A 20,625-nucleotide genomic window follows, 5' to 3' on the forward strand; every position below is an offset into this window, starting at 1 on the left:
GACACGCACATTGACCCAAAATACCAAATAGCAGCTGATATAAGGTAAAAAACAAAAAAAAAACAAAAAAAAAAAACAAATATGATGTGAACCTGGAAGGAAGAGACTGAAGACCCTCCACCATCAGTCCAGTCCAGTTTGGATCACTTCAGGTCCCGGTGAAAGACAACAACGAGGAAAGAGACGGAGATAAGACGGACGTTGTTTGGCCCCTAGGAACTACGGTAGTTCTAAAACACACTAGCTCTCTCTCTCTCTCTCTCTCTCTCTCTCTCTCTCTCTCTCTCTCTCTCTCATGCACGCTGTATAACAGAGGAATAAAACTCGGAGTTGGCCACTGACAGTATATAAAAATAAAGTTTCACTTTCGTTTCACGCCAGCGTTAGTTACGTTAGTTATGGACCGGACCGCACCCCCCCACCCCCCGGCTCCGACCAAAAAAAACAAAACAAAAAAACAACAAACAAACCATCCCCCAGACAAATCGTACGTTCCATGCGCGCGCACACTCAAACACACACACACACACACACACACACACACACACACACACACACACACACACACACACATACACACAAGTACACACAGTGTCCTAAACAATTTATTCTCTGTCCTAAAATAAATAATTTGGTTCAGTTTGTTGTCAATGTTGCTCTTCAGTTTGTTTAAACAGAATACCAGTTTACCCTCCTGTTGATGTTGAACTTCATGCAGAATTTTTTTGCTGATATTTTTCTGCAGATTGTGAACTGACAGAACTGTGATTAGATTTTTCTTGTTTGTTCAAAACTACCTGTCAGAGAAAAGTGCAATACTAATGTTTAAAATACATTTAGTCATATTAATAATTTATTTTATTTTCTATTTGATTTATAGCAGCAGAATTATATTATTCCTGTTTTTCTATATTCTATTGTGTCCAAAAATTGGGGGAAAAATGTTAAAAAATTCATAAATGTATTAAAGACATTTTGAGGGGTTTTCTTTCTTCCCGTACCGAACCGAAAAAAACCGAACCGTGGCTTTGAAAACCGAAAACGTACCGAACCAAAAATTTTGTGTACCGTTACAGGCCTAATATATATATATATATGGATATTTTTTGGGCTGTTGCACCTCTGGGCCACCGCACAAAACAGGTGGAATAACAGAAAAAGACAGAGAGAGGCATTAAAGTCTGACAGGTTTTTATTAAATAAGGCACTCAGAATGTACATCAATAAGAGATTTCGGATGTTGAACGTGAACTGTGAACTGGAACACACTGAACAACAACAAGGATTTGAATTTGGGCCCAGTAGTTTTTGTTTTGGGCTGTTTTTTCTAAGTCAGTCCAGCTGCTTTGTGACACCTGGTTGAACTCCAAAAAGCAATTAGTCCAGTGGTTCCCAACCTTTTTTGGCTTGTGACCCCATTTTAACATCCCAGACATTCAAAACTGAGATTTTTTTTTGCTAAAATGAATTTGTTTTTGATCATGTAATAGTTTGTGATACTATGTTGCAAATAAATATTAATTTTAGAGGACATTTAGTCTATATAATGTACATTATTATGGACAGAGGCAGTAAAGCCAGGTGTAGATTACTGCACAAAGTGAGAATTTTATTTCCTTGGTCAGGATATGTACAGTCAGTCCAGCTTGGATTTCGAAGGCTGACAATTAATACTGAACAAACAATAAGTCAGACTATGAATTATGAAAGAGCTGCAGCATCTGAAACTGACCACAATGAACATTTGACAGATAAACAGAACCACAGTGCTTCAGTTTCAGACTGACAGTTTGTCATGTCTTTTATGGATTGGGATTGTCTCTGTCAACTCACCATATATTTTTTATTAGTAAATTTTTATTTTTATTTTTATTTTTATCAATTAGTAGAAATTTCAGGCGACCCCATTTGAATTCCAGGTGACCCCATGGTTGAAAAACACTGAATTAGACAGCCAAAACCCAGTAAAAACCCAGTAAAAAAATTAAGGAAAATCAACAGAACACGGCAAACAGTAAAAACAACAAGGAAAAAAAAAGTGTAACAAAAAGCCCAAATCATGGTCAAAACTCAGTGAAAACACAGTTACGAAAAAAATAAAGCAAAATCATGACAACACTTTAAACAACAGTACAAACAACAAACAGCAAGGAAAACTGTGTTTAAAAAAAAAAAAAAACAAAACCAAACCGTCTATTTTTATAGCGAGTCGGTCTCATTCACTGCTCTGTGTTTTACCCCCCCCCCATTCCATCAATAGTGGGGGGTGCACTGAGCATGCTCAGATGTCTATGGAAAGACCAAGGTCTATTCTATCAGCACGTTTTGAAAATTTTCCTATTGAGTAAACGGTTGAATTTCTATGAATATTTAAAATAACTCATACATTCAGAACGCTCACCACAGACGCATCAGGAGCTAAAGGGTTAAATCCCACAATTCCCAGCTCTTCTTCTATTGAGCCGATTCATCAAAGTCTTCATGAAACAGTGACATGATGAGCAAATATGAAGAAAAAAAAACCAGTGTTCTTGTTCGAGTCTGTGATCACCCCCTGGTTTAAGTGATTACTGGATGTTCTTCTGCTCCGAAAGGGCAAAGCGCTTCGTTCGCTCCAGACCTTGATCACTTTAATCAAGTCGGAAGGCGCTGGAGGCGTTTAACTGCTCAGCTCTGTACTGTCTTTGAGAGGCTGCAGATTCAGGTGTTGTACTGTTTCAAGCACCACGTCTGCACTTCTTATTATGCATTAATACACATGCATAAGGGTCCTTATGAGGTACTGTGGGGTAATGTAGCAGTAAAAGCTCCTGTTCAGCGCTCTCGGAGATTTCACACACATCTGCTGTTCTGTTTCGTCCTTCAAGTGCCGGAAAATTGCTTGTTGAGTGATAAGGGTTTTTTAATGGGCTTTGCTGAGATGGTCATTATAGTTGAAATACTGCATAATCCCATTTTTTCAGTTTAGTAAGAACAGGGAGGATTCATATAGATCACAGGTGTCAAACATGCGGCCTGGGGGCCAAATCTGGCCCGCCAAAGGTTCCATTCCGGCCCGCGGGATGAAAGTGCAAAAATTAACCTGAACAGTCAAAGTTGTCCGAATCATTTTGGTTCAGGTTCCACATACAGACCAATGGGATCTACAGTAAAACTAACAACACAATAACCCATAAATGACAACTACAAATTTTCTTTGTGAAAAATTATGTGGAAAAAAATGTAAGTGAAAAAAATAACATTACACTATGAAAATATTTACATTTACAAGACTGTTGTTTCACAATAAAAGCAAATAAATACATGAATAAAAACAAAAATGAACAATCCAAAATGTGCAGTTTTAACAATATTCTGCCTGTCACTGAATGTTTTGTGCATTTATGGATCCAATGTGATCTGGAGTTGTGTTAATAATAATAAGAGATGGAATATTGTAGAAGTTGTTCAAATTTTTGTTCCAAACTCCAAAATTTTAACAATATTCTGCCTCTTACCAAATGTTTATGTAACATTGTGTGTAATGTACATGTATGAATAATAAAGTTGAGGCATAATATTGTTAAAATTGCACCAATTTTTCAAATGAAATTTCTGTTTTTTCAGGTTATTCACATCTTTTCTGTAATATGTAAATATTTTCATAATTTAATTGGGGGTTTTTTGTACTAAAACGAAAATAAAAACTTGGATTTGTCATTATTTATAGGTTATTAAGTCATTATTTTACTGGTCTGGCCCACTCATGAACCAAAATGAGTTTGACGCCCCTGATATAGATGATCTCACAGATTCACACATCTGTATGTATGTGACGTTTCTGTTGGAACAAGGGTCAAAAACATCTTTAACCCTTTCATGCATACTGGTCACTACAGTGGACAGTTCTTCTCCAGCTGTTCTCTTATATTCATGGATTTTGTTGTTTTAGTTCCATATCAGCCAACACAGTGAACACTTATGCATCATCCACTGCATACACTGTAATTCATACCATTACTGTAACTTTGCTGTTCTTGATAAACCTGATCTGCACTAACATGTTTCAGTGTACATCAATTGTTATTTGTTAGAAAAAAAAGTTGTTGTTTTTTTTTTTGCACATTATCTCCATGAAACGAGTAATAATTAGCATTAGAATATGTTAAAATGTGAGAAAACATCAGATTTTATTTCATTGTTTTCATATCAATTTCTGATATTGGGTTTTAAACATGTTTCTTTACTGCAAAAATTAAATGCATGAACGTTTTTGTAACTCCATGAAAAAAAAAAAAAAATTATTTCACAGCTTTCAGGACTTGAGGGTTCTGCTGCCTCATATATCCACCCACTGACAGGTCCTGTTGGAATAAGAGAATTAACATTAATACTAGTCAGTGTCAGATTATTATGGCTGATTGGATCAAAACAACTATATCATGATACTTATTGTAGAGTCACCATTAAAAATCCTACTGCTAATATCAACACGACAGGCTCTGATATGAACTTCACACAAATATATATAAATGTTCTATATTACACATCAGATTGACATTTATTTAACATTATCTCCATGTTGCACTTATTTTATTTATTTTCCATTCAAAACCAAGTATTTTTCAGTGTTCCTTCGCTGTAATCTCTGACTTTGACTGTGCAGAGTTTGACATTTGAAGTTTTGTCGCATTCATCTTCAGAGTAGAAACTGCTGAAATACAGCGTTCAGTGGGAATCTGAATTTAAGGGGCGGATGATGATTTATGACATCTCACAAACCTCTACAAGGGCAACGTAGGAGCCATCAGTTCACAAAGATTAGAAGTATAAAACTGCAGTGAAAGTCAAGTTAGAGTGTTTCTGTTGTGTCTCATGACGTAGATTAGAGCAGGGCTGTCTAACTCAATTTAGTTCAGGGTTTAGGTTCTTTCAGCCCAATTTGATCTCAAGTGGGTCGGACCAGTAAAATAATAGTATAATAACCTAGAAATAATGACAACTGCAAGTTTTTGTCTGTGTTTAGTGCAATAAAAACATTTAAATTATGAAAATATTTACATTTACGAACTATGAACTATTTGATGATGATGATGATGATGATGACATTCTTTATTCAGTACCATTACATAGTACAACCACTGTCAACATTCCAAACATTACCAACAGGTTAGTGACTGAAAAGGCACAGACAGAGGCATAATGCTTATATTAACCCTTTCATGCATACTGGTCACTCCAGTGGACAGTTCTTCTCCAGCTGTTCTCTCGTATATTCTTGGGTTTTGTTGTTTTAGTTCCATATCAGCCAACACAGTGGACACTTATGCATCATCCCATACACTGACATTCATACCATTACTGTAACTTTGCTGTTCTAGATAAACCTGATCTGCACTAACATGTTGAAGTGCAAAAAAAATGCAAATTGTTATTAGACTGTAATTAACAGGGGTTTTTGTTGTTGTTGTTTTTTTTTTTAAGCTTTTTTTTTTGTACATTATCTCCATGAAGTAACTAATAACTAGCATTAAAGTATATTAAAATGTGAGAAAACATCAAATTAGCAGCATTAAAATGTTTTTATTTAATAGTTTTCACACAGTATATCAGTAAATACATATTTCTTTGCCTTTAAAATTCAGCACATGGTGTCCAGCTGTATGGACATTTTGTAACTCCATGAAAAATAGGTTGATGAAAAAAATTAAATCACATTGTTTTTTTTTTTGTTTTTTTTTTTCATGTCTAAAGAGGAATGAAAACACTCAGGAAAAAAAAATCTTGATGAAGGTTCTCATAAATCATGCATGAAAGGGTTAATACCTATCCTACATAACAAATTAAGCTACCCAGTGTTCAGTATAGGAAAAAGAAAAAAACAAAAATGCAAACAACCAAACAATCAAAAACATAAAGAATTGAAACTACACACAAAAAACAAAAAACAAAACAGAAAACATAACCAACCAAATTAATGGTAATTTAATGTAGAGTAGAAAATAAATTATCCACAAAAAAGATGTAAAATAACCTGAAAAAAAATTAAATTTCTTAAGAAAAAGAGTAATTTGAACAATAATATGTGTCAACTTCGTATTTTGTACATGTACATACACACAGTGTTACACAAACATTTGGTAACAGGCAGAATATTCTTGAAATTTGGAATTAAAATAAGAATCATTTCTGCAATATTATGTGTGTGGTATTATTAACACAACTTACAAATCAGTAACAGCCAGAATATTGTTAAAATTATAATATATATCACATTTTATTGTTTAAAGAGTTAATATGCTATTATTACCCTGCCCCCTGAAGGGGAAGCAAGGGCTATTGTTTTTGGATTGGTTTGTTTATTTGTTAACACTTTGGCAGCAAAACTATAGGTTGAATTCATACCAAATGGGGTTAATAGATTTCCAGTGACCCAGAATAGATCTGATTACATTTTGGGAAAAGTTGGTCAAAGTTGAGATTTTTTAGGAATTTTTAAAATCTTATTTTTTCCCCTCCCATTTACTTATAATGGGAGAAACTTCAAATGTCCATAAAAACATCAATTTTGTTTCCATTTATTTTAAACGTGGCACATGTATAGAGGCAGTTGATATGCTGACATCAGCTGGATTGATGCCAAAATAAGCTATACAGGGTGGGGAAGCAAAATTTACAATATTTTGAGGCAGGGATTGAAAGACAGTGTATGACCAATTAGTTTATTGAAAGTCATGAGAATTTATTTGCCACAAGAAAATGTACATAATAGAAAATGTTTTTATTCTATGTGTCCTCCTTCTTTCTCAATAACTGCCTTCACACGCTTCCTGAAACTTGCGCAAGTGTTCCTCAAATATTCGGGTGACAACTTCTCCCATTCTTCTTTAATAGTATCTTCCAGACTTTCTGGTAATAGTTTTGCTCATAGTCATTCTCTTCTTTCCATTATAAACAGTCTTTATGGACACTCCAACTATTTTTGAAATCTCCTTTGGTGTGACGAGTGCATTCAGCAAATCACACACTCTTTGACGTTTGCTTTCCTGATTACTCATATGGGCAAAAGTTTGTGAAAAGGTATGGATAATAGTGTTAGGTATGATTATGACATCAATATATGTTTGGTTTCAAAACAATTGACGTAGTGCCTGCTGAGAAAAAACAACTAAATGTTCATTGTTAATTTTGCTTCCCCACCCTGTATATATCACATTTTATTGTTTAAAGGGTTAATATGCTGTTATTACCCTGCCCCCTGAAGGGGAAGCAAGGGCTATTGTTTTTGGTTTGGTTTGTTTGTTTTGTTTATTTGTTAACACTTTGGCAGCAAAACTATTGGTTGAATTCATACCAAATGGGGTTAATAGATTTCCAGTGACCCAGAATAGATCTGATTACATTTTGGGAAAAGTTGGTCAAAGTTAAAATTTTTTAGGAATTTTTAAAATCTTATTTTTTTTCCTCCCATTTACTTATAATGGGAGAAATTTCAAATGTCCATAAAAACATTAATTTTGTTTCCATTTACTTCAAACTTGGCACATGTATAGAGGCAGTTGATATGCTGTCATCAGCTGGATCGATGCCAAAATAAGATATAATATGTGTGAGGGGTGGGGTTTGTTGTGCCTGGAACCACTTGTTTTACTTTCGATCACATTGGGCTGAATGTGGCCCCTGAACTAAATCAGGTTCAACACCCTTTACTGTTCATATCTTGAGTGTAATTTTTGCTCTTCATAAAATCATGGCGTGGGCCGTATTGGAACCTTTGGTGGGCCGGTTTTGGTCCATGGGCTGCATGTTTGACACCTGTAGTTTAAAGTGAAAGTGTTAAGAAAGCTGCTGCTTCTTGTTTTTTCTGTGAGAATTTTTTTATTTATTTATTTATTTTTTTGCTACTGGACCCAGATTTATCTCAAAATAACATTTAATCGACCCAATTAATCAGCATATGCATGGGTTTAAAACTGATAAAAGCTGCAAAAACAATGCCTGGAAAAGCTCTAACCACTAAATTGCTTTATTGTTTTACACATTACTCAACATTTGTGGCTTGAACTTTGTTTTCCTTGACTTTTAAGACTTTTTTTTAGAGGACAACAGCTACTAAATGGGCTTCATGGTGTGGTTGTCGAACAGTTTTTGGGTCAATCTAATATTCTTTCCATCATCGTTGTAAAATTGAACTTGGCCGGCCCTTAAACTTCACCTTTCATAAACCTCTGGTGGACATAAAACCTCATTTCCCCTCCAGGATCCGGTCCATCCGGCTGTCAGGTTCTGTCTCCTGATTCTGTTGTACGTCATATGATTAGCTGTATTGAAATGCTGAGTAAAGCATAAAAGCATTGTCGTTATGCACATACTAGCAAGCTGACATCAGCATTCAGCTTTAAGTCCAACTTTACCAACTGAAAGCCTCTGCAGGTCTTTTCTTTCTCCACTCTTTGCTTTCATAACGTTTCCCGTTCGCGTCATTGATTTATTTAACACTGAAAGCCCAGTGCGCTGCTCAACAATTTACTGTAATGAAATGTATGTAAATTGTGTCCCTGCATGGCAAATCGCTTCAGATTGATATTTCTTCATGTTGGCTTCGACGGCGGAGACTCCGGATCGTACACACCTGTCGACGGACGGGTTGGCTCATGACTCTAATGCTGAAAGAGCGGACAAGAGGGATGATGGTAATATTCACAATGACAGCTGAAAGATGACTGAATAATTGATGAATGGGGAATGAAAAATCCTGACATAAGAAAGCTGGTCATAAAAGAGCTTTAGGCGTAGCTGCAGACGTCCTGTTATGCATTTCTTATTAAAATGACAAACAAGAAAGATGCACGGACTGCGGTTCAGTTGGATGATCGGTTTCAAACCAGAGAAATATGATCATTGAAGAGTGAAGTTGGAGCCGGAGTAACTGTTGAATACTTTATACGGTCGCAGGCAACGGCAAAATAATGTTAATTAGATTATTTCACCTCTAGTTATGATCTGGATGGAAGTGTGGATGTATGTAATGATTTACAGTGATTATAATCTGAGGAGGGAGGAGGAGGAGGTAGGAGGTGAAGGGAGGAGGAAGGAGGTGAAGGGGGAAGTAGGAGGTGAAGAAAGGAGGGGAGGGGGAAGGAGGTAGGAGAGGAGGAAAGGGGGGGTGAAGGGAGGAGAGGAGATGAAGGTAGGAGGTAAGAAAGGAGGGGAGGAGGCAGGAGAGGAGGAGAGGAAATGAAGGGAGGAGGTAGGAGGGGAGGGAAGGAGATAGGAGGCAAAGGGAGGAGGTAGGGGAGGAGAGGAGATGAAGGTCGGAGGTGAAGAAAGGAGGGGAGGGGAAAGGAGGCAGGAGAGGAGGGGGGAGGTGAAGGGAGGATGGTAGGATAGGAGATGAAGGTAGGAGGTGAAGAAAGTAGGGGAGGGGGAAGGAGGTAGGAGAGGAGGGGAGGAGGAAGGAGACAAGGAGAGGAGATGAAAGGAGGAGGTAGGAGGGGAGGTGAGGAGATAGGAGACAAAGGGAGAAGATAGGAGGTGAGGGGAGGAGAGGAGAGGAGGTGAAGGAAGGAGGGGAGGAGGAAGGAGGGAGGAGAGGAGATGAAGGGAGAAGGAAGGAGGTGAAGGGAGGAGATACGAGGCAAGGGGAGGAGGTAGGAGAGGAGATGAAAGTAGGAGGTGAAGAAAGGAAGGGAAGGGGAAGGAAGCAGGAGAGGAGGTAGGAGAGGAGGGGAAGAGGCAGGAGGTGATGGGAGGAGGATGGAGACGAGGAGAGGCAATGAAGGGAGGAGGTAGGAGGGGAGGGGAGGAGATAGGAGGCAAAGGGAGGAGGTAGGAGAGGAGATGAAGGTAGGAGGTGAAGGAAGGAGGGAGGAGGTAGAAGAGGAGAGGAGATGAAGATAGGAGGTGAAGAAAGGAGGGGAGGAAGAAGGAGGCAGGAGAGGAGGAGAGGAGATGAAGGGAGAAGGAAGGAGGTGAAGGGAGGAGATAGGAGGCAAGGGAAATGAGGCAGGAGGCAGAAGAGGAGAGGAGACTAAGGGAGGAGGTAGGAGCTGAAAGGAGGAGGTAGGAGAGGGTGGGAGGAGGCAAGGGGAGGTGGTAGCAGGTGAAGAAAGGAGGGGAGGAAGGAGGAGAGGAGAGGAAAGGAGGAGGTAGGAGGGGATGGAGGATACAGGAAAGGAGGGGAGGAGATGTTTGATATGAGACAGATTGTGTCACTGTAGGTTTTATATGAGTTGTTTGAAGTCCTAGTGTCCACATGTGTACTTGTCTGTATTTAGATCCAGGTCCAGAATGTACGACTCTAAAAACGCAGGTTTGAAGGAAAAAACAGCTTCTATAAACCAAAGTGGACGTGTTCATTGTGACCTCCCTGAGGAACTCCACAGTTTATTTAGCTGAAGCCTGTGTGTGGATTCATGGTTCAGAAATGATTGAACATTTGTGGAAAAGCATCCGTTTAAACCACAGATGATGGGCTCAGTCTTAGGTGATAAACGGATACGCCTGCTGCCTCCTTCCATGACAGATCACATTAGACATGTCTGAAATGAGCTGAAATCAATGATCGTTCACCTTTTTAGAAACCGGAAAATTGTTTAACTGAACTCTGAAGTTTGTACAGGACTAGTACATGTGGAAATGAACTAAATAAATGCGGTGCGTTCACATGGAACCAGTAAAGCAGGAGTGTCAAACTCATTTCAGTTCAGGGGCCACATACAACCTAACATGATCTAAAGTGGGCCGGACCAGTAAAATGATACAAATAATAGGATAAGGACTGATAAATAATGTCAACTCCAAAATTTTCTCTGTTTTTAATTAATTAAAAAATTGTTAATCAATCAACAAGGTCAACCAACAAATAATTAATGAACTTATACAGGGTGGGGAAGCAAAATTTACAATGAACATTTAGTTGTTTTTTCTCAGCAGGCACTACGTCAATTGTTTTGAAACCAAACATATATTGATGTCATAATCATACCTAACACTATTATCCATACCTTTTCAGAAACTTTTGCCCATATGAGTAATCAGGAAAGTAAACGTCAAAGAGTGTGTGATTTGCTGAATGCACTCGTCACACCAAAGGAGATTTCAAAAATAGTTGGAGTGTCCATAAAGACTGTTTATAATGGAAAGAAGAGAATGACTATGAGCAAAACTATTACCAGAAAGTCTGGAAGATACTATTAAAGAAGAATGGGAGAAGTTGTCACCTGAATATTTGAGGAACACTTGCGCAAGTTTCAGGAAGCGTGTGAAGGCAGTTATTGAGAAAGAAGGAGGACACATAGAATAAAAACATTTTCTATTATGTCCATTTTCTTGTGGCAAATAAATTCTCATGACTTTCAATAAACTAATTGGTCATACACTGTCTTTCAATCCCTGCCTCAAAATATTGTAAATTTTGCTTCCCCACCCTGTACATACTAATATTACATTAATGCTGCATTCCAGGCAACTCGTAAGTCATGTTTTTCCAACCTTCTACTGTGAAAATGCATTGGAATGGCAGTCAAACCTGTGACTTCCCACCCGTGAACTCACACTAGATCGATGCACTTCCAGTTCTGAGTTCTGACATCACGTAGCAGTGGTGTCCCCCATATGGATGTGGTGTTTATGCAGATTGTTTATTAAAACAAGGTATTGCCCTGATATTATTTATCCGCAAATGTTGTGCATAATCAACAGCTACTCTAGCATTAGCTAGTTTTCAGTCCATTGAGTGCAAGAATAAATTAATACCAAATTGGCTAAAATTTACTTAGGGGGTCAAATGAGTGGCCGTTTTTGTCAAAAAAAAAAAAAAAAAACGTTGTCAGAAATGCATAGAACTGTGTTGAAATAAGGCTAATACATTTGTGTACAGTCTACTGATATTATTTGACAGTGGAAGCTCTATTTTCAGAATTATTGGATTTGGAATAGCACGTGTATGTGAAAACTTTTGCTGGTGGACGGACGTGACATTACCCATGATGCTCTGGTCAGTACCAGTACTTTATTAGTAATAAACTTATATACTTACTATGGCTAATTCTCCTCTTATTCATAAATGTTAGTATTGTGGATCTAAAACAATAACAGCTGACACAAAAACACAAAATGTGTCAGTGGACGGATGTGACATGGTTGTTACAGATCCCATCATACTGATGCTCTGCAGCCATGTCACCGTTTACACTAATGATCCCTGTGCAAAAACTAGGATCAGAATTATTTATTGTATAGTTTATCATCATACTAAAGAGGAAATAACAATATAGAATTGTTATTTCTTTATAAAAATGCTTATTATTAGAAAACTGTTGATTTAAAAAGTGACGTGTGTCATTCTTCATGTATGTACTGGTGTAACATAAGCAGGATGGATCAGCACCATACTCCATATTACAACCTGTAAAAATAAAACATGTGATATGTAGGATAGAATCTGGTAAGAAAAACTGGGGAATCTAAAAGAATAGAATATTTGTTTTTCAGGTAAATTCAGTTCAAATATAACTTGGCCATTTGTGACATGAAAATATAGCATTAATTGTGATGAAACTGGACGTTTTTGACCTGAAAACATAGTTCATATGAGCATCAACATGAACAGAACTGAAATCCTGTAAATTTGCATAACTTGCATTTTACCAACACAAAGTTCCTTTGGGGATTCACTTATATTGATTTCGTATGCACAAAGACAGAAATAAGACCTCTAAGCAAATTTTAGCCGATATACGTATCCAAATATACAAATAACATAAATTAAAAGGTAGAACAGCTTCTCTTGCCTTATGTGCCGTTTTTCCTCCTGTTTTCCTCAAATAAGCAAACAACAAGCACCTTTGGCGATAGAAATGATTGTAAATAAGCATAACGTACGGTCCACCATGCTGGTTTGTTTACATCTAGCTCCCACAATTCCTTGTGCTCAGGCAGTTTGGCGTGACTTTCCTGGAACGTTACAAAGTTGTGACTTACGGGCTCAGAAACCGACCTGGAACGCAGCATTAGTACATTTATTACAAAGCAGTAGCGCAGTAATGATTTATCCTGTAAATGTAAAGTGTGGTTTGTAATTGTTCAAAAAACAAGCAGAAACAGACGCAACAATATCATTACTCTTGTTTTAATCTTTAAAGAACACACTCCTGTTAAATTTGCGAACAAAGTGCCACCGTATCCTGTACGTTCACGCTCGAGGAAGTTTAATTTACCTCTGGATGCAGCTCCAGAGAATGGACAGAGCATGCAACAGCGCTGCATCTCATTAAACACCCTCAGTATTTCATGTCTCCAGAGCATGCAGCACTTTTAGATGCATCATCATAAAATGTTGAGGTTGTTATTATAGCTCCTGTAATTGTGAGCCTCATCGGACCCATCACAGATGTGACTTACACTTAAACTCATGGACTATAAATAAATTGGACGCCATCGCCTTAATGCCACCTGCCGTTCTGTGGTTTTAAAGCTTGGGGTTTGAATTTTATCTGCACGGCCGTATTATTTTTCAAAGCAGTAGCGATCATAGCAGGTCTACTGGAGCTGTAAAAGCATGAGCTAATGCTAATTTACTGAAAACAGACCACACTGCTAACACTGTGATGCTATTTTCCACCATGTAATTCCAACAACTTGATAAATATTAAGACTTACAGTTCAGTTTAATAGTAACAGGTTTGGTTTTTTTTTTTTTTTTTTTGTAATTAGAAATACAGTAGTTAATGCCTACTAGGCTAATTCGCAAGCTAGCAACTATATAATGCAATACCAAATTAATGCTAATGCTAACATAGCTAACAAGGTAGTTATTGTAATAAAGTACCTGTGAACTTTTATGTATCCAAATCACCTGATATGATTTGGCTTTTTAGTGAAACTTAATTTCAACACTAGTAAAGCTGTTTATCATGAATAAAATGATGTTTTGTTCAATAAATGGACTCAAAAGGACGATCTTAGAAGTCAGGCTGGCTGATATTAATCCCCTGTCCACACTAATGCAGGTGTTTTTCTACATTAAAAACAAAATCTGCATAATGTGACCTTTATTTTTGCTCTTCTTTGTCTAGTTGTGGTAGAGAAATAATACTTGTACGGTTGGATCTGCTTAGTTTTAGCTTAGCGATACAACGTTTGTCTTATTGGTCTGTTTCATTAAATTATTCCTGGCATACGCTGGTCTGAGAATGTTAGCTTGGTTAGACATTTGCCATTTAAGGGCTTTCAATGGAAAAAAAAAATGCTCCTCTATAAACAAGTAAAAAACAAAAAAACAAAAAAAAAAACCCCAAACATTAATACAAGATTTTTTTGCTTGGATTAAGTAAAAAAAAATCTGTCAATGGAACAAGTGAGAATAATCTTGGTGAGATTTCTTGAAATACAATTTTCAAGATCTATTGTCTAAAAATAAGTTCTTTTATCTCACTGAAAAGTTACACTTTAGGTGATTATGTCTTATTTTAAGTGTGATGAGATATTTTGACTAGAAATGAGAAAAATACACTTGGGAAGATTTTGAAACACAGGATTTGTTTCTTAACCCACAACGACCCAGCACTACTTTTATGTCAGTTCCATAATTAAATTTTCTCTATATCTAACCCTTCCTAAGTGTATTATCTCCATTTATTCTAATATTATGATCTGTATTCTGCATTTTATCAGTATAAATCAGGTATCTTCCTGTATTTAATTCACTGATCATGAAAATGTTCATAAAAGGTCAGATTGAAGTTGGTTATTATATAAAAAACAGAGAAAACTGAAGACCTGAAGACTTTTTCAGTCAAATCTATCATTAACTGAACATAAACCCAGTGTGTCCATCCACTGTCATTGATCCAACTCCATGGGTTTTACTGGTGAAACAATGTTTTAGAAGATGACAGTGTTTCCATGGTAACTATGGAGCCTCTAAACGTCCAAATGGGTCATATCTGATGACCATGAAAAAATGACAAACTGTATTTTATGCCTATTATTTACATGTATTGATAGGATTAATGCAGGGGTTCCCAAAGTGGGGTATGTGTACCCCCAGGGGTACTTGAAATTTTTTGGGGAAAATACATTAAATAAGTTGTCATGTACTGAATACAAAATAAATAATGAGAATTAATGCTGAAATATATTACACAATAAATACATCCATATGATAAAATTGACACTCCTGACCTTATTTCATTTCAATATTTAATTTTTTACATTATAATTATTGTCTGTCATCTTGTTTGAGCTTTGGTAACATTTTAAGAACATTTTATATTATTTGAGATAAGTTTATTTAAGTCATGCAGTAGCTGAGCAGCTGTGGCTCAGGTGGTAGAGCGGGTCGTCCAATAACCGAAGGGTTGGCGGTTTGAATCCCGCTCTGTCCCAGTCAGTCCGTTGTGTCCTTGGGCAAGACACTTCACCCTCCCTGCCTCCAGTGCCACCCACACTGGTGTATGAATGTTTGGTGGTGGTCAGAGGGGCCGTAGGCGCAAATTGGCAGCCACACTTCTGTCAGTCTGCCCCAGGGCAACTGTGGATACAGATGTAGTTTACCACCACCAGAGGGAGAATGTGAGAGCGAATGAATAATGGGTCAATAATGTAAAACGCTTTGGATGTCTAGAAAAGTGTTATATAAATCCAATCTATTATTATTATTATTATTATTATTATTAATAATAATTATTATTTTTTGCTGATGAAAGGTTCATTTATTCATTCATTACAATTTATCTTATTTTTCCATGGTAACTATGGAGCCTCTGAACGTCCAAATGGGTCATATCTGATGACCATGAAAAGATGAGTAACTGTATTTTACACCAATTATTTACATGTATTTATAGGATTAGTGGATCAACAGGTATTTAACAGGTTAGATCAGTAGATGGTTTTGGTCAGTGATGGATGTTTGGGTCTTTATGGGTTAAAGGCCCCCGACCCACTGAGAACAGGTTTGCGACCCACTTTTTGGTTGTGCCCCACCACTTGAGAATCACTCATCTAAATGTAGTGTTTTGACAAATATCCGACTTCTCTTGGAGCAGACAGAGCACCTATTAGAAGGTGAACTGGAAACCCTTTAAATTTGGGTGTGGGGGGGTGGGGTTTGGACCGTCTGTTAAGATACCTGTGCATTAGCTTCGACGTTAAGCTGCTGCTGTTACACCTTTTGTTTGAGTGGTGAAATGGACTAAAAGGTTTAGTGTAATACCTCATCCCATTTCCAACATCCTTTCTGTCTCAAAAGCATCTCCTCAAAGTGCTCATCGAGACCAAATCCAATTAGAGCGAAGGAAGAAGTCTGCGAATCTCCCCTCTGTATGTGCTCTTATTTTCCTGCCGTGCCCTTGGGCTTCAATTTATTGAATAATTAATTGCCTGAGTCACATTTGCACATATAGCGCACACACACGCAGTCTGCGGTCGTCCTGGAACACCCCCCCACCCCCCATCGCTGCGTGACTTCCCATTTAGTCAATGAGTTCTGCTTCGTTTATGAATCTCGTTGACGCTGCCCCTTGGACGTTAATTTGTTTTAGCTTCACCAATATCACAAATGGGCACACCGGCTCGTCATACATGATTAGGTGTTCACTTTTCTACTCATTTATTACTTGGCTTAATTTTAACTTTAATTAAAAGGGCAAATCTTGGAATTATATTTGTTGTAAAGAACTAATTTGAAGAGTTTTTTTTTCTTTTCTCCAAAGCGATGATGGAATGATTATGAAATGCTGCACAGGGGGGTTTCCTCCACCGGGAAAAACATTAACCCTTTATTGGGCAAGTGACTGTTTTTGGTCATTTCCGCATACATTACGTGACCAGTTACAGTGAGGGCAGTGAGGCAACCATCTCAGGTCCAATGTGGTCTACAGGGTCTGTACCTGCTTTGTTCGGTACCATAAAGTAATGGTACTAATGTAAGGAATGATGTTCAAAGGGATCATGAGCCAGCACTTGTGATGGTCTAATGTTCCAAAAGTGATGTTCTAATGTTCTAAAACACATGTTCTTTTTTTTTTTTTTTTGCCACTTATGGGGAAGGAACCAAATATGGTAACTTTATTGACCTGATTTTCTACATGACAACAAAACATTTTAAAAGAATTCACAAAAGTAATACAGTCTTGTTATGTCCTCCAATAACACACCAGGTTTGAAAGGTTGAATTTCAGAGTATTTCAGTGAGTGCCCTATAAAGGCTTAAGCAGATGTAGTGTGCACTAATTATCTATGGCTATGTTCAGACGGCAGGCAAATGTGGCCCAAATCTGATTTTTTCGCCCATATGTGACCTGTATCTGATCTGTTAAAGACAGATTGAACAGCACAAATCCCATTTTTTCAAATCTGACCTAGGCCATTTTCATATGTGGTCCTAATTCCGATACGTATCTGATATTTTGCAATGCAACCAAAAAAATCTGAATTGTGCTTCAAGACCTGCTGTCTGAACGTAGCCTAAGATGCTAACATTCACAAGCTCCAAACATCCTTATTTCCTCATTTGCCCTGTAAAGGATTAATTTTACAGTCGCGGAAAAAATTATTAGACCCCCCTTGTTTTCTTCAATTTCTTGTTCATTTTAATGCCTGTTACAACTACAGTTACATTTGTTTGGACAAATATGATAACAACAAAAATAGCTCACAGTAGTTTAATTTCACAGCTGATATCTATCCATTTTCCATGTTTTCTTGATAATAACCAAAATCATTTCAGTTCTTACATCAATATCTATGGCATTGTACTGACAAAAACAGTGCTTTTAGGCATTCCATGTTTTCTTTTTGGTCTGTTTTAGTCACATGATACTAGAGCCCGACCGATTAATCGGCCGGCCGATTATAGCGTATCACCAATTAATCAACATCGGCCAATATGTAGCTAATGTAGCTGATATATTAACTTTTTTGCTGCGGGGAGATTCTGTCGCTTGCTGCTCCTGTGTGTGTGTGTGTGTGTGTGTGTGTGTGTGTGTGTGTGTGTGTGTGTGCGCGCTGCCTGGAGAATAAGAGGAACTTTAAAGTGAGTTAGTTTCACTTTCACTCCTGCTCGGACAATGATGCCATCACCCCCCCCCCCCCCCCCCCCCCCCCCCCCCCCCCCCCCCACATAATCATGGAGCTACACCCCCCCGCCCCCCACTCGCGTGCTCTGACAAGGATGGATTGCTTATCCCCTCCCCCCCCCACTCCGACCCCCCACCCTGGCAAAAATCACGCCCCCCCCCCCCTGTCTTATGAAGTACTCACCCCCCCACACACACCCATGTCCATGCACTTCCTGTCTACCTCACTGTTTCATTCTGCCAGCAGGCCTGGGTATTATTAGTGTAGGGGAGACTGGGGACAGTTGTAACACAGGTCAGTTGTAACTCTTGCAGTTGCTCCAATCAGGAACAATTTAGGACTCACCTAATTCACTCTGCACATGCTCAGTTTAGTCCTTAGTCCACATAAGAAGTTTTAGTGCTGTGAGGCAGATGCATCAAAATTTGTGAGTGAAAACAGAATTGTGTGGTCAGTCATATTTTTTGCTCTAATTATTTTTGTGATTGCATAGTTTGCATTTGAACGTTGTGTAAATTATCTTTGTGAGATAAACAAAGATTTATGCAACTGTTTATCCACCTGTCCACAATTATCTAATATAAGACTATTATATCCTGTGTAGATCAGTGTTCTTATTTCATATATCGGCCAATATATCGGTTATCGGCCAATATCGGATATCGGCCGATATATTGGATATCTGCTTTTTTTAGCCCCCAATATCGGTATCAGCATCGGCCCCAAAAATCCCACATCGGTCGGGCTCTACATGATACACAGATGAGTTAGTACTGGATTGCATAACCATTGTTTTTGATGACTTTTGATGGTCTAATAGGTTTTTCCGTGACTGTAAATTAGTGAAGCTGTTTGTTTTTGCTCAGAATGAACGTGGCTGATTTTGCTGTAAATGTTTGTCCGTCAGGGAGAAGATGCCGTTCCACCATGTGACGGCAGGTCTGCTCTACAAGGGGAACTACCTGAGCCGCTCACTGTCGGACAGCGACAGCGATGTACTGGCCAGCATCTCAGTGGAGGAACTGGACGGTGAGACTCGTCTTTGTCTGGCTGCTGTCCTGTCTCATTCTTAATGTCCATTTATAGTCATTTGGCTGCTGTTGCTTCTCCAGACCCTTAATCATCGGCTACCTTTATTACAAATCAAATGAGCCGATGATTTTTTAATATTACCGTGTGTTGCTGCTGTAAATTTTAAGGAGAAGCAGCATTACGGAAGGTTTCTTGGCCATGGGTTTTGTACTATTAAGTCAAATCTAAGTGAATTTAACTAAGTCAGATCGCATAAAGGTGACTCCTGATGATGACTTTAACTCATAAATGTGATTTGTTTAACCCATAAAGATCCACATATACACCAGTGAGCAAAAGCATCTGCTGATCTCTAATGATGAATATGTTTTCAACCACACTTTTCAATAATAATATAGTTTGTCATCTTTTCATGGTCATCAGATATGACCCATTTGGACGTTCAGAGGCTCCGTAGTTACCATGGAAACACAGTCATCTTCAACAACATTGATTCACCAGTAAAACCCATGGAGTTGGATCAATGACAGTGATTTCAAACACTTGTTTTTATGTTAAATTAATGGTATATTTTGCTAAAAAGTCACTTTTTTTCACTTTTCTCTGTTCTGATATAATAACCAGTGGATTTACTCTGAGCTTTTATGAAAATCTACATTATCAGTGAATTAAATATAGGAAAATACCTGATTTACACACAACACTGCAAAATGCCGAAGGTAATTTTACAGTAAATGGTGATAAAACACTTAGGAATGGTTAAATGTACAGAAAAATTCATTTGAAAGTCACCACAAAAATAACTGTAGATCTTTATGGGTTAAAATCTTTCAAACATCTACATTTAAGATCTTATTTCTTAGTGTCCTGTCTTGAAATTCAGATTGGTTTGTGTCTGTCTCCCTAAATCTTCATGCAGTTTGATATAAATGGAAATGGCTTGGTCTATTTCCTGGCCTTGAATGTATTTGTTGTTTGTTGTGTCAGTGGGTCCAGAAGCGACTAGCTGTGTTTTCTTTTTTCTGACATAACCTGTGAATTTAGTCTGAGCTTTTATGAACATGTACAAGATGAATGAATTAAATATGGGAAAACACCTGATTTTCACTGAAAAATGCAGAAAATTAAATAATAAATGGTGGAACATCACTGAGGAAAGGTTCAATATAGAGAAAAGTTCATTTGGAAGTCACCACTAAAATATTTTATAGGTCTTTAAGGGTCAGTAACTTCTTCAATATTATTTTGATGACATTGCATCTATATGATTGGAGCAGAAATCCACTGTATAAGAAGATGGAGCTGCGTGAGGTCAGTCAGACTGAGTGGCAAAAACAAACCGGCTCAACATGGCGGAGTATAGCAGTAACTACAGCGAGACCAGGAAAAATGTGGAATACAACATGAAATTAAAGACAATTGGACCGGACATGGATCCATACAAGCTACCAAACAACAAGTGGTCTACAAACATTGATATGTGGCCGGAAATCATGCATCCTGACATTTATATGAACCTGATTTCAACGC

The 20,625-nt window shown here is 37.8% G+C and overlaps 1 protein-coding gene across 1 annotated transcript in view; it reads left to right on the forward strand.

Moving 5' to 3' along the window:
• The window catches only part of LOC115430956 (calcium-binding protein 8), a 222,416-nt gene that overhangs the window by 24,977 nt on the left and 176,814 nt on the right, over positions 1-20,625 (forward strand). Inside the window, exon 2 of the mRNA XM_030151161.1 lies at positions 18,971-19,092. Coding sequence (XP_030007021.1) covers positions 18,971-19,092 — 122 coding nt within the window. The remainder of the gene's footprint in view (positions 1-18,970; positions 19,093-20,625) is intronic.

This window comes from Sphaeramia orbicularis, chromosome 13, assembly GCF_902148855.1.
Source record: "Sphaeramia orbicularis chromosome 13, fSphaOr1.1, whole genome shotgun sequence".
In the NCBI taxonomy this organism is placed as follows: Eukaryota; Metazoa; Chordata; class Actinopteri; order Kurtiformes; family Apogonidae; genus Sphaeramia; species Sphaeramia orbicularis.